The sequence below is a fragment of the Suncus etruscus genome, chromosome 4, assembly GCF_024139225.1.
Source record: "Suncus etruscus isolate mSunEtr1 chromosome 4, mSunEtr1.pri.cur, whole genome shotgun sequence".
Classification (NCBI taxonomy): Eukaryota; Metazoa; Chordata; class Mammalia; order Eulipotyphla; family Soricidae; genus Suncus; species Suncus etruscus.
Genome location: NC_064851.1, coordinates 56,828,723 through 56,842,584, shown reverse-complemented (window position 1 = coordinate 56,842,584; position 13,862 = coordinate 56,828,723). Strand labels below are relative to the sequence as shown.

The 13,862-nt window shown below is 37.2% G+C and overlaps 1 protein-coding gene across 1 annotated transcript in view; it reads left to right on the top strand.

Moving 5' to 3' along the window:
- Positions 1-13,862, top strand: part of TTK (TTK protein kinase) — a 57,905-nt gene that overhangs the window by 37,750 nt on the left and 6,293 nt on the right. Inside the window, exons 16-20 of the mRNA XM_049772314.1 lie at positions 349-473; positions 1,932-2,012; positions 11,785-11,961; positions 12,343-12,427; positions 12,754-12,851. Of these exons, the coding sequence (XP_049628271.1) occupies positions 349-473; positions 1,932-2,012; positions 11,785-11,961; positions 12,343-12,427; positions 12,754-12,851 (566 nt within the window). The remainder of the gene's footprint in view (positions 1-348; positions 474-1,931; positions 2,013-11,784; positions 11,962-12,342; positions 12,428-12,753; positions 12,852-13,862) is intronic.

The window sequence follows — 13,862 nt, the reverse complement described above, 5'->3', positions numbered from 1 at the left end:
GTGGGACCATATGGAATGCTGAGGATTGTACCCAGGTTTGCTGTGTGCAAGGCAAGCTCCTACCTGCTGTGCTTTCTTTCTGGCCCTGACAAATTACTTAAACTTTTGACCTTTAAGTTTCCTTATTTTAAAGATGTGGATGATAAAGGTAGTTTCTGTGGCATTAGTATAGGATTAAATGACTCCCATTAGCAATAAATTTAGAGTACTAACTAGTACATAACAATGCTGTTTTTAGAACATATTAAAGATGCATGATTTGGTTAAAAAGGAATCCACTTTTGTGAAACTAGTTGTACTTGAAATGTTTTATTTTGTCTGATGTTATAGTGGATTTATATTTTGAAGGTATTGTTCATAGTGACTTGAAACCTGCCAACTTTCTGATAGTTGATGGAATGCTAAAACTAATTGATTTTGGGATTGCAAATCAAATGCAGCCAGATACAACCAGTATTGTTAAAGACTCTCAGGTAAGAATTCATTGATGGTTGGGTACCTCACAGTTCAGTTCCTTTTCAGCTCTGAAATTCTATTTTGCTAATGGCGATTTTATTTTGCCTCCCTTACTGAAAGGATTTAAGTCCTTTTTATAAGAATAGACACTATTCTTGGGCCTGGAGGGATAGTACAGTGGTAGGGCGTTTGCCTTGCATGCAGCCGAACCAGGAAAGATGGTGGTTTGAATCCCAGCATCCCATATGGTTCCCTGTGCCTGCCAAGAGCGATTTCTGAGCGCAGAGCCAGGAGTAACTCCTGAGCGCCGCTGGGTGTGACCCCTAAACCAAAAATAAATAAATAAATAAATAAAAGACACTAAACTATGAAAACTGTCAAAGCGAAGAATGAAGAATTATGTAATTTAGTATAGGAAGTCAATGTCAGAAATATTTCTAGCAACTTTTAGTGATTATTTTATAATTTAAATTAGAAAGGTGGTAAACCTTGCCTTGCAAATTTTGGTAATGGTCTAAAATTCACCTGAAACTTTGTTTTAGGATTTTCTGCTAGCAACCAAAGAGGGAATTATAGTCATGAGCTTTTTGTGTCTGTGAAATAAGGATGCTTTATTGGTTTACTACGTAAAGCTGTTCCTGTTACTTGCATTAAAGTGGGTCTTCATGGTGTCAACACCAAGATAAGCTCTATAATCAGTACATTTTTATAATAGAATATTTAATAGCAAACTTAATGAAACTGTCCCCACAAAACTGGGTTGATGGAAATAGCTACAGACAATCTTGCTTAGTATTATTAAGAGTTGTATTCCTTGTATACCTATGTCTGATATGGTTCTACCTTAATCTTAGTAATAAAAGGAGAATTTTTTAGGAGTAAATAAACAGTGTGCCATTCAAATAATCCTAGTTGACAGCCATTTCTCTTTATCTTAAATGTGGATAGACTTTTTTTTTCTTTGTAAATCAGCGTATGTGCATCTATTTTCTGAGAGTAGAACCTTAAATTTTGGAATAAAATTGCTGCATCACTGAATGACATAATTTCTGAAAAAAATCTATCATGCTTTAGCTAGCTGTTCCATGCTCATTTGGATGTGGACTCAGAGAAAAACCTAGCTTTCTATTTGGTTGCTTGAGTTAAAATATTCTGAGTCTGTTTTAGCACACGCAAATAATTGATTAGTTCTTTCAAAATTTATGACTATTAGTATAACTTTAGATTGAACAGTTTTATTGTAATTTCTCATTGTAAAAATATGCTCAGCACTCTGAAAGTTGTCAAATTTCTGATTAAGAACTCAATTGATATTTCTGGAGTTGTGAAAAAAAATTATATTATTCTGGGTTACTCATTTTTATAGATGTGTAACATCTAAAATTATTTCATATCTTTGAAGTTTGGAAAGAAAAATGAGGCATTTTCATTGATTTGTATATATTCATTGATTTGTGTTCTGTTATTTAAAATAGGTTGGTACTGTTAATTATATGCCACCAGAAGCAATCAGAGATATGTCATCATCAGGAGAGAATGGGAAATCCAAATCAAAGGTATTATAGAGGCCATTTATATCCAATATATCAATGCTAAATAAACTCAGGTTTTTTTGTTTGTTTGTCTGTTTGTTTGTTTTTTTCGGTTTGACCAGAGAGATAGTACAGCAGATAGGGTATTTTGCCTTATAGAAATAGTTTCTCAGAAATTTTATGAGTGCTCCATGGACTATGAGCACAAAGCCAAGAACAAACTCTGGACAAGGCATGGCCCTAAGAACAATCAAAAAGAATAAGAAAAAAGGTAGAAATGGAAAGAAATAAAATGTTAACAGTAACAAAGACTATAAAGGCTGTCATTAATTATATATTAAAGTGTATAAATGAGAGCTTACAGGTTCAACCCGCTCAGTGTCCCATATGATCCCCTGAGATTGCCAGGAGTAATTGTATAGTTTAGTCATGAGTAACCCCTGAGAATCACCTGGCCCCCTGAAAATTAAACAAATTTTGGTCTGTTCTCAATGGTACAGTGGAGTAGTAGCAGTACATGTGATTCTGGAGATGAAGTCCTTACACAGTGTTCTATATCTTCGTTTTTTTGGGGGGGGGGTGAGTGGGGGTCACACCTGGCAGTGCTCAGGTTACTCCTGACTCTATGCTCAGAAATCGCTCCTGCCAGGCTCAGGGGACCGACCATAAGATTCGTACAACCAATCATACAAGGCAAACGCCTTACCTCCATGCTATCTCTCTGGCCCCAGTGTTCTATTTCTTGACCCAAAATCTTACCTTTTGAAACAGATTATAATGGAATTGTTTCAGATCCCTTATTGATATGAGAATGTTTTTGATGTGCTCAATATTGTGTTCTTATTGAGCACCACTGACTGGTCCCAAAATTTCATCATTTGCCCCCAAATACTATGCTTTTTATATAGTGATATCGTAAGGAATGTAGCTAAGGTAAGGATTTTTCAGTTGAAGTATTAAAGAATAGAAAGTAAAATTTGCTCTCCTTTATGCACCGTAAGTAATATATTATTAAATGATAGCCTTTATAGTCTTTGTTAGTTATTGTTACATTTTTATTTCTTTCCATTTCTACTTTTTTTCAGTTCTTTTTTTCCTGGCTTTGTGCTTATAGACCATGATATTTCTGAGAAATCATTTGCAGTACTAGGAATCAGTGGGTGCAAGGCAGAAACCCTAACCTCTGTGCTTTCTCTCCAACTCCTGAGTTCTACATTTTTTAAAGTATTCCTTTCATTAATTTTTCCTGGTGGATGCTTATCATCGCATCAATTAACTTTGAGTAATCTTTTTCTTTACTATCTTTATTTAAACACCTTGATTACAAACATGATTATGGTTGGGTTTCAGTCACCAATGCAACATTTCCATCCCCAATGTCCCAAAATCTCCCTCCTCCCCACCCCAACCTGCCTATACTCTAGACAGCTTTCTACTTCCCTCATTCATTCTCATTGTTAGGATAGTTCTCAATATAGTTATTTCTCTAACTACACTCATCACTCTTTGTGGTGAGCTTCATGTCATGAGCTGGAACTTCCAGCCCTCCTCTCTTTAGTCTCTCAAAATTATTGCAAGAATGTCTTTCATTTTTCTTAAAACTCATAGATGAGTGAGATTATTCTGCATCTTTCTCTCTCCCTCTGATTTATGTCACTTAGCAGAATAGATTCCATGTACATCCATGTATAGGAAAATTTCATGACTTCACCTCTCCTGACGACTACGTAATATTACATTGTGTATATGTTCCACAGTTTCTTAACCATTCATCTGTTGAAGGGCATCTTGGTTGTTTCCAGAGTCTTGCTATGGTAAATAGTGCTGCAGTGAATATAGGTGTAAGGAAGGGATTTTTGTATTGTATTTTTGTGTTCCTAGGTATATTCCTAGGAGTGGTATAGCTGGATCATATGGGAGCTCAATTTCCAGTTTTTGGAGGAATCTCCATATCACTCTATAAAGGATGGACTAGACAGCATTCCCACCAGCAGTGGATAAGAATTCTTTTTTTTCCACATCCCCGCCAACACTGCTTATTTTTCTTCTTTGTGATGTGTGCCAATCTCTGTGGTGTGAGGTGGTACCTCATAGTTCTTTTGATTTTCATCTCCCTGATGATTAGTGATGTGGAGCATTTTTTCATGTGTTTTGGCCATTTGTATTTCTTTTTTGTCAAATTGTCCATTTCTTCTCCCCATTTTTTGATGGGATTAGATGTTTTTTTGTTTTTTTGTTTTTCCTTGTAAAGTAATTTTCTTATTTGGCAGCATTTCTGGTTTTGGTATCAGGGTGATGTTGGCTTCAAAAGCTGTTTGGAAGTGTTTCCGTTTTTTTTTACTTTCATGAGAGTCTGGCTAGGATTGGTAGTTCTTCCTCTTGAAAGGTTTGAAAAAATTCATTAGTAAATCCATCTGGGCCTGGGCTTTTGTTTTTGGGCAGACATTTGATTACCGTTGTAATTTCCTCAATAGTGATGGGGGTGTTTAGATATGCTACATCCTCCTTATACAACCATGGAAGGTTATAAGAGTTCAAGAATTTATCCATTTCTTCCAGGTTCTCATGTTTATTGGCATAGAGTTTCTCAAAGTAGTCTCTGATTACCCTTTGAATCTCTAATTAATCTGTAGTAATCTCCCCCTTTTCATTTAAAATATGGCTTATCAAGTTTTTCTCTCTTTGTGAGTTTTGCCAATGGTCTATCAATCTTGTTTATTTTTTTAAAAAACCAACTTCTACTTTGTTGATCTTTCAGTATGTTTTTTGGGTTTCCACTTCATTGATTTCTGCTCAGCTTTGTTATTTCCTTTGTCTCCCTATTTTGGTTTCCTTTTGTTGATTATTTTCTTTTTTGGGTTTTTTTTTTTTGGGGGGGGGGGGTCACACCTGTTAGCGCTCAGGTGTCACTCCTGGCTGTATGCTCAGAAATTGCCCCCGGCAGGCTCAGGACCATATGGGATGCCGGGATTTGAACCATGGACCTTCTGTATTCAAGGCAAACACATTACCTCCATAATATCTCTCCGGCCCCTGTTGATCATTTTCTAATTTTATAAGCTGGTCATTGAGCTGTTCAGGTATGCCCCTTCTTCTTTCCTGATGTGTGCTTGCAAAGCTATAAATTTTCCTCTCAGTACCGCTTTTGCTGTGTCCCATAGATTTGTTTCCAGGAAAGTTTTGATTTCATCTCAGACCCTCCTGTTGTTCAGTAGCAGGCTGTTTAATTTCCAGTCGTTAAAGTATTTCTTCTTTGTCCCTGTGTAGTTCACATCTATTCAGAGCCTTGTGGTCAGCAAAAGTAGCCTGCAAAATTTCTATCCTCTTGATTTTATGGAGGTATGTTTTATGTGCCAGCATGTGGTCTATCCTGAAGAGTGACCCATGTACATCGGAGAAGAATGTATATCTGGGTTTTGGGGGATGGAGTGTCCTATATATATCTATCTACTAGTTCTCTTTCTTCCACTTCTCTTTTCAGGGCTAGTATATTTTTGTTAGGTTTCAGTCTGGTTGATCTATCAAGTGTTGACAGGACCGTGTTGAGGTCTCCTACATTATCATGTTATTATTGATGTCTTCTTTCAAATTTGTCAATAATTGTATTAGATAATTTGCTAGTCTCTCAATGGGTGCGTATATGTTTAGTTGTGTGATTTATTCCTGTTGCACATATCCTTTGATTAGTACGAAGTGTCTTGTCCTTTGTCCCTTACAACTTTCCTGAGTCTAAAGTTGGTATTGTCAGATATTAATATGGCCACCTCAGATTTTTTTTTTTTTTTTGGTTTTTTTTGGGCCACACCCATTTGACGCTCAGGGGTTACTCCTGGCTATGTGCTCAGAAATCGCCCCTGGCTTGGGGGGACCATATGGGACGCCGGGGGATCGAACCGCGGTCCTTCCTTGGCTAGCGCTTGCAAGGCAGACACCTTACCTCCAGCGCCACCTACCCGGCCCCCACCTCAGATTTTTTAAGGGTGTTGTTTGCTTGGATGATTTTCCTCCAGTCTTTGATTTTGAGTCTATGTTTGTTCTGACTATTTAGGTGTGTTTCTTGTAGGCAGCAGAAGGTTCGGTTCATCTTTTTGATCCATTTTGCCACTGTGTCTCTTAATTGGTGTATTTAGTCCATTGACATTGAGGATATGATTGTCCTAGGATTTAATGTCATCTTTGTGTATACGTATGGCGTGTTTGTTGGTCTCTCTTGTCTTAAAGTAGACCTTTCGGTTTTTCCTTCAAGGCTGGATTTGCATCTGTGAAGTTTTTGAGTTGTTGTTTATCCTTGAAGCTATGTATCCTTCTTTCAAACCTAAATGTGAGTCGAGCTGGGTGCAGTATTCTAGGTGAAACCTCTATTTCAGTCTTGTCACAATATCCCACCACTGTCTTCTGGTCTTGTGATGTGTCTGCTGTAAATCTTACAGATACTCCTTTGAATGTAATTTCCCTTTTTGATCTTGCTGCTTTCAGTATTCTATATCTGTTGGATTCGTCATTGTGACTAGGATATGTCTTGAGGTGTTTTTCTTTGGGTCTCTTTTAGCTGGGACTCTTCCAGCATGTAGGATTTGATTGCATGCAGTCTTTAGCTCTGGAAGTTTCTCTGCAATGATGTCTTTGTTAATTCTTCCTGTGGATCCCCTTCCTGGGCCTCTAGGACTCCAATGATCTTATGTTGTTTCTGTTGAGTTTATCAAAGATCTATTTTCATCTGTTCACATTCTTTGAGTACTTTTTCCATTGTATGATTATTTGCCTTAAGGTTCTTTTTTCAGTCTCTTCTGCTGCTGTATGGAGTTGTTCTACATTTGATCTTCCAGTTCACTGATTCTGTTCTCGGCTGTTGTTAACTCTGCTGGAGAGGCTGTCCAGCTACCGTGTTTTTCAGATCTGCTATTTCAGTTTGGAGTTTTCTGATTTCTGTCATTGTGTTCTGTTCAGCTAGAGCTGTATTTTCTTTGATTTCCATGAGGATCCTCCATATTTCTATTCTAAACTCCTTATCTAAGATGTTAATCAGATGGTTTGTACTTTTTGTGTCATCAGATCTATCATCTTCATTCTCTGTGCATGGTGTTTGCCTGTGAGGTTTCCCCATTGTCATTTTCTTTCTGCGTGTTGTGTTGGGGTTCATTCGTTAAAAGAGCACATGGCCGTGAAGCAGAGCGTTGGTGCTCTTCTGGAGCTTCTAGGAGAGCAATTTTGCTGGGCCCTTCTCAGTCCACTCAGGAGAGATTCAGACACAGGACAGTAAAAAAACATGCACAGGTGACACTCACAGTCTCTTGCAGTTGGTAATCACTCAGTAGGGGCAGATTTCTCCAGCCTGATGGCACAGACTTGGTACCTGCCTTCTTGCCCGTTATCTCTATTGCCGGTTTTCACTCTGAGACTCAGTGTTCCTTTGTTTTCTGGCCCCAAGCAACTCTAGGAGAATGATTTTGCTGGGCCCTTCTTTGCCCACTCAGATGTTCAGGACACAGGACAGTAGAAAAACACACAGGCAACACTCACAGTCTCTCACAGTTGGTAATCACTCAGCAGGGGCAGATTTCTCCAGTCTGATGGCACAGAGGACCTGCCTTTCAACTCTGAGTAATAATTTTGGTTCCCTTTGTGTCCAGTTTGCCTCTTATGTCTAAGCTCCTAAGCTAAATTCTCTTCTGAACAGCACTTGGGAATCTCCTCGACTACCTAGTAAAGTAACAGGCTTAAATGAGAAAGAATAAGAAACAGTACATTGCCTACTTCAAAATAAATGCTAAACAATGTGCTTGTATTTACTAACTGTATTTTTCTCTAGAAAATTGTGGTTTCTTGGGCCCGGAGAGATAGAACAGTGGCGTTTGCCTTGCAAGCAGCCGATCCAGGACCAAAGGTGGTTGGTTCGAATCCCGGTGTCCCATATGGTCCCTCGTGTCTGCCAGGAGCTATTTCTGAGCAGACAGCCAGGAGTAACCTCTGAACACTGCCGGGTGTGGACCAAAAACAAAAACAAAAACAAAAAGAAAAAACAAGAAAAAAATTGTGGTTTCTAAATATCTTTTGAAGTGACTTCATATATCTTTTCAATTCTGCCATAGGATTCAAAGTACAGACCTAGGGGTCTTCAAACTACGGCCCGCGGGCCACATATTGTATTTATTCCCATTTTGTTTCTTCACTTCTAAATAAGATATATGCAGTGTGCATAGAAATTTGTTCATAATTTTTGTTTTTACTATAATCTGGCCCTCCAGTCTGAAGGACAGTGAACTCTACACACCCCCCCCCCCCCCCCCCCCCCGTTTAAAAAGTTTGAGGATCCCTGCTAGAGCATGTGTTTTGGACTTGGCCAACCCTGGTTAGATCCCCAGATTCCCATATGATCCCATAAACACCACCAGGGAGTAATTCCTGAATAGAGTCAGGAGTAACCTCTGAGCATCACCAGGTGTATTTGAAAAATAAATAAATAAATGGACTTAACTTTCAGGTAGCTAAACAGGAAGAAGAGGTGGTTGGTGTTTGTTGTTTTGGTTTTGCTTTCTGTTCAGTAATAAGCTTTTATAAAAATTCAATATAGGAACCTGAGTGAGTACAGTGGGTAGAGCACTTGTCTTACATAAGCCAATCTGGGTTCATTCCTTAGCATCCCTATGGTCCTCCTGAGTTCTTTTCACTGCCAGGAGTGATACCTGAGCACAGAGCCACATGTGACCCATTTTAAAATCCCCTCAGACTCCCCTAAAATGAAAGACGCAATATTAAAACAGTCCATGTCAAACTCTTCCTATTTGACAAAGGATTTAATACATTTTTTGCTTAATATGGTTCTAATACATAATCATATTCAGTGCATAGAAATTCATAACTATCTTTTCTTGGATCAATGTACCTTTAATCCCTGTAAGATGGCTTCTTTATTTTCTTAATGAGATTATTAGTTCAAATGGAATTTAATAATAAGTATCTATTGGTGCTACTATAAATTAAAATTATTCTGTTATTAACTATATATGAGTATTACATACTTAAATCGGACAATGTACAGTTATTTTTAATTTTAGATATGAGAAAATAGAGGCACATAAAATGGTTAGCTTTTGATAAATCTGGTTTAGCTCATGCTAGCTTTTGTTCTTCAAAATATTTTAAAATATCTGCATTCAAAAATTAATTTATATACAAATGTAATGTTTGTACAAATTCAATAGTTTGGATTTGTGAACCATTAGTTGAGACGGAAACAAGAAAATTTAAATTTTGCAATTTATTTTTAATTTTACATATTATAAGATGATAATATAATGTTTGTTTTAGCTAATATTTAAATTTGAGTATGATGAAAGACTAACTTTATCACCTTTGATAAAATAAACAAATATAGGGACCAGAATGATAGTATAGCAGTCTCGAGCACCCCATATGCTCCCTGAGCACCACCAGGAGTAATTCCTGAGTACAGTTAGGAATAAATAATCATGAGTACTTTCAGGTGTGATGGCACCCCCACTCATAAATTAGTTAACTAAACAGATGGATTATAGTTAACTAAATAAAAAGATGGATTAAGAAATTAGAAGATGTTTTGTTATTTTAAAATAATTTAGTATTTTCATTTATTTATGACTGACTTTATTATTTTTTAATAATTTTTATTGTGACCATACGAATACAAATCTTTCACAGTAATATTTTAGGTACATACATTGAATCAGGGGCATTCCCACCACCAGTGTTGTCCTTCCTCCACCCCTGTTCCCAGCATGCTACATATATTCCCCTCCTTTGCCCCCTGGGCTGCTAGTATAAGTGGTCCCCTCTATGTCTAGCTTATTGCAGATTGGGTTTCGATTCTGTTGTCCGTTGGCTTTGGATTTGGGTGTTTAAGGTCTGATCATTTTTTCATTTCTACTCAATGTTCATATGACTGTTTGGTCTTTGTACCATCCAGTTTTATTTCCTTTCAGTTTATGAGGCAGAACAAGATGATTCAAATTATGTGGTTCTATTTGAAGAAAAAAATAGAAAAAAAGAAAAAAGTAAAGAAAGGAAAGGAAAGGAAAAAAAAAACAAAAGACTAGAAGGAGTCCATCGCAGGGGTCCTCAAACTTTTTAAACAGGGGGCCAGTTCACTGTCCTTCAGACTGTTGGAGGGCCAGATTATAGTAAAAACAAAAATTATGAACAAATTTCTATGCACACTGCATATATCTTATTTAGAAGTGAAGAAACAAAATGGGAATAAATACAATATGTGGCCCGCAGGTCGTAGTTTGAGGACCATTGATCTAGAGGTTATAAATATCAATTTAAGAGAATAAAGGGAAAATGGAAGAAAAACACAACAAAAAGACCAAAAAAAAAAAATAGAAATAGACTAACAAGAAAACAAAAAAGCCAAAACTACAATAATAAAAACAAAAAAGAAACAACAAAAACCAAAAATATGTCAGACAAAAAACAAAAAAAATCCCAAAACTACAATGACCAAAAAAAAAAACCTCAAAAACCCTGAAAAGCACCACAGCAATAAAGACAACAACCAGACAATAACCATGAGCCTGAAATAAAAAGAAAGAAAAAAATTTTTGCTTCTTTCTTTTCTTTTTTTTTTTTTTTCTTTTTGCTTAGGCTGAGTAAATATTGGAAGATTAGAAAGGGAATTCCTGGGGCTGGAAAGATAGCCTTGCGTGCAGAAGGTCGGTGGTTCAAATCCCGGCATCCCATATGATCCCCTGGGCCTGCCAGGAGCGATTTCTGAGCATAGCGCCAATAGTAACCCCTGAGTGCTGCCAGGTGTGACCCAAAAACAAAAACAAAAAGGGAATTCCTTTGGCCTAAGACAGTGGTCGGCAACCTGTGGCTCACGAGCCACATGTGGCTCTTTATATTTTTAATTTATGCCGGGCGGCCGCTCTAGGAGTCAGGACTCTGCTCCTAGCCTCTGTCAGTGCCCGCCCTGTGTGGCTCTCAAAATAAATTTCAATCGTGGTTTTGGCGAGATTTAGCTCAGTTGAAAAAAAAAGGTTGCCGACCACTGGCCTAGAGATTAAGGGTTTCTCTGCCCTTGAAGCATACTGCCATGGAAATAACTATGGGCTTATACATGCTCTTTTACTCTCCCCTAAGTCTTTTTGTGGTGTCTGGAAATTTTTACTCAGTCGTAGATGACAAAATCAGGTCTTTGTGACAAGAGATCTTGGTATTTGCACAGTTTATAGGATAGAAGCCTAGGATAGTGTCTTTTTTTCTTTAGGGTTCTAGGGGTTTTGTTCCATCACTGTTGTTTTAATCAGTCTTCTGTAATTGGTGGTCTTAGTTTCTGCGCTGATCCTAGGACGAAGCCTAGGATAGAGTCTTTCGTTATGTTTCCAAAAGTTGTTGTACAGATCATAGGCCAAAGCCTAGGGTAGGGTCTTTCTTACTGGTCCCAGGATAAGTTCTGCCCAGTCATGGTTGTCAAAGTCAGTCTTCTGTAGTTAGTGATCTTGGTTTTTGCCCAGATCAAAGGATGATGTGTCTTCTGATTTTATCTTATCATTAGGTGATAAGATTAGACAACCTGCTCTTAGATCAAGTTTTTGCCATTTCTTCATTGTCAGGATGTCATATCAAAATGTAAGAGCAGTATTAAGAATTTCCCAGAAGGAGTTATGTTCCTGGAGCTGTTTTAAGAGAACAGTCAGTTTGATGTCAGAAATCTAGGAACGCATGACTTTAATTATTAAGGTGTGTGTATAATATTCTTAATGTTCAATTTTGCACTAAGATTAAAGCCACTTTTTAATTTGTTTGTTTTACCTAGATAAGCCCCAAAAGCGACGTTTGGTCCTTAGGATGCATTTTGTATTATATGACTTATGGAAAAACACCATTTCAGCATATAATTAATCAAATTTCTAAGTTACATGCTATAATTGATCCTAATCATGAAATTGAATTTCCTGATATTACAGAGAAAGATCTTCAAGATGTTTTAAAGGTAACATAAATAGTACATTAGTATAGAATAAGTTTTCTTGTACTTTACTATTTGAATAAAATAAATATCTAACATGGACAGGATTAGAATGATGTGTGTTTGGTTATAGAATGTTTGGTCTTGCATGTGTGAAACTCTGGATTTGATTCCCCAGCACCATGTGAAATATAAACAAACTAAAAAGAAATGATGACTGAATTAATTTTTTAAGATATAATAAATCCACTTTGAAGTTATTTTTTGAAATATGGATAATTGGATGTCTTAAAAAGTGACTTGTGAAGTAATCTTATCATTTTTGAATAGTCTCTAAGTGATTTTTATACTATAGTTTGAAATATACCAGCTCTTTATTTCAACAATTTATCCATATTTTTATAGAGTTGTTTAATAAGAGACCCTAAACTGAGGATATCCATTCCTGAACTTCTGGAACATCCATACGTACAGATTCAAACTCATCCAGGTACTTCTTTTAAAAATCAATTTATTACCAGATTACTAATATAAACAAACTTTAACACTAACAAAATCCAGTATCTGAAATGGTTACCAATTTCCAGCACAGTTCCTTTCTAAAGGAATTTCTTTCTCAGCTAAATACTAAATTCTATTATCTTTCTTTACTTCTGATATTCATTCATATTTATTCTAGAAAAGGGATATATGATCAGTGATTATAAGAATTCAGAGCAGAGCATACTGTGCTGTCAAAGTTTCTTAGCATTTTTCTTGCTGGTACCAATGTGTTATTGAGTGTTGTTGTTTTTTGTTTTTTGTTTTTTTGAATAGGTAAGCAAGTGACTAAGGAAACCACTGAAGAAATGAAACTTATTCTGGGTCAACTTGTTGGTCTGACTTCTCCTAACTCCATCTTGAAAGCTGCTAAAGTAAGTGTGTCTGTTCTTTTTTTTTGTTGGTGTTGGTTTTGGTTTTGGTTTTGGGTCACACCTGAGTGGTGCTCAGGGGCCACTCTTGGCTCTAGGCTCAGAAATTGCTCCTGGAAGGCTAGGGACCATATGGACTGCTGGGATTCAAACTACCGTCCTTCTGCATGCAAGGCAAATGCCTTACATCCATGCTATCTTTCTGGTCCCCAAGTGTGTCTGTTCTTGTTAATTTTGATTGTTTTATATAGTTTAGTGAATTATACACTAAATAGCTAATGCAGAGTATGTGCTTTTTGACAAATACTAATTTATTTTACTTACATAATATTGCATATATTACAGTTGAAAGGTTTGTTAGAAGATACATTTAAAATTGTTATCAGTTCTTGCCTTGTAGAACTGACCTATGTTTGATCCCTAGCACACCATATGGTCCCCTGAGACTGCCTTGAGTGATCCCTGAGCACTGTCGAGTATGACTCCAAAACAAAACAAATACGATTCCTATAAGTTCTTAATTGGAATAAACTTAATAAGGAGATAAGGAGTTAGCCCTCCCCCCTTTTGTTTTTGGGTCACAGAGGCTGTGCTCTGCACTCAGGAGTCACTCCTTAGTGGTATTCGGGACCATATGGAATGTCGGATCAAACCAGTGTCAGCCACATACAAGGCAAAGTGTTATAGTATTGCTCTGGCCTCTTATTCATTGTTCTTGTTATTTTGCCATAGCTGGCAGTACTAGGAACTATTTCTAGTTCCTTGCTTAGGAATTACTCCAAGGTATTAGGAAATTATGTAGAACTGGGTCATACCTGGGCCTCAGCTAGTGTGATAGTACAGTGGGTAGAGTGTTGCCCTTGCACATGGCCAACTCAGGTTCAGTCCCCAGCACTACTTATGGTGGTACTCTTAGCCACACCAGGCATGATTTCTGAGTATAGAACCAGGAGTAAGCCTCAGCACAGCCTGGTGTGTGACTCAAGAACCAAAACAAAACCTCATAAAACTGAA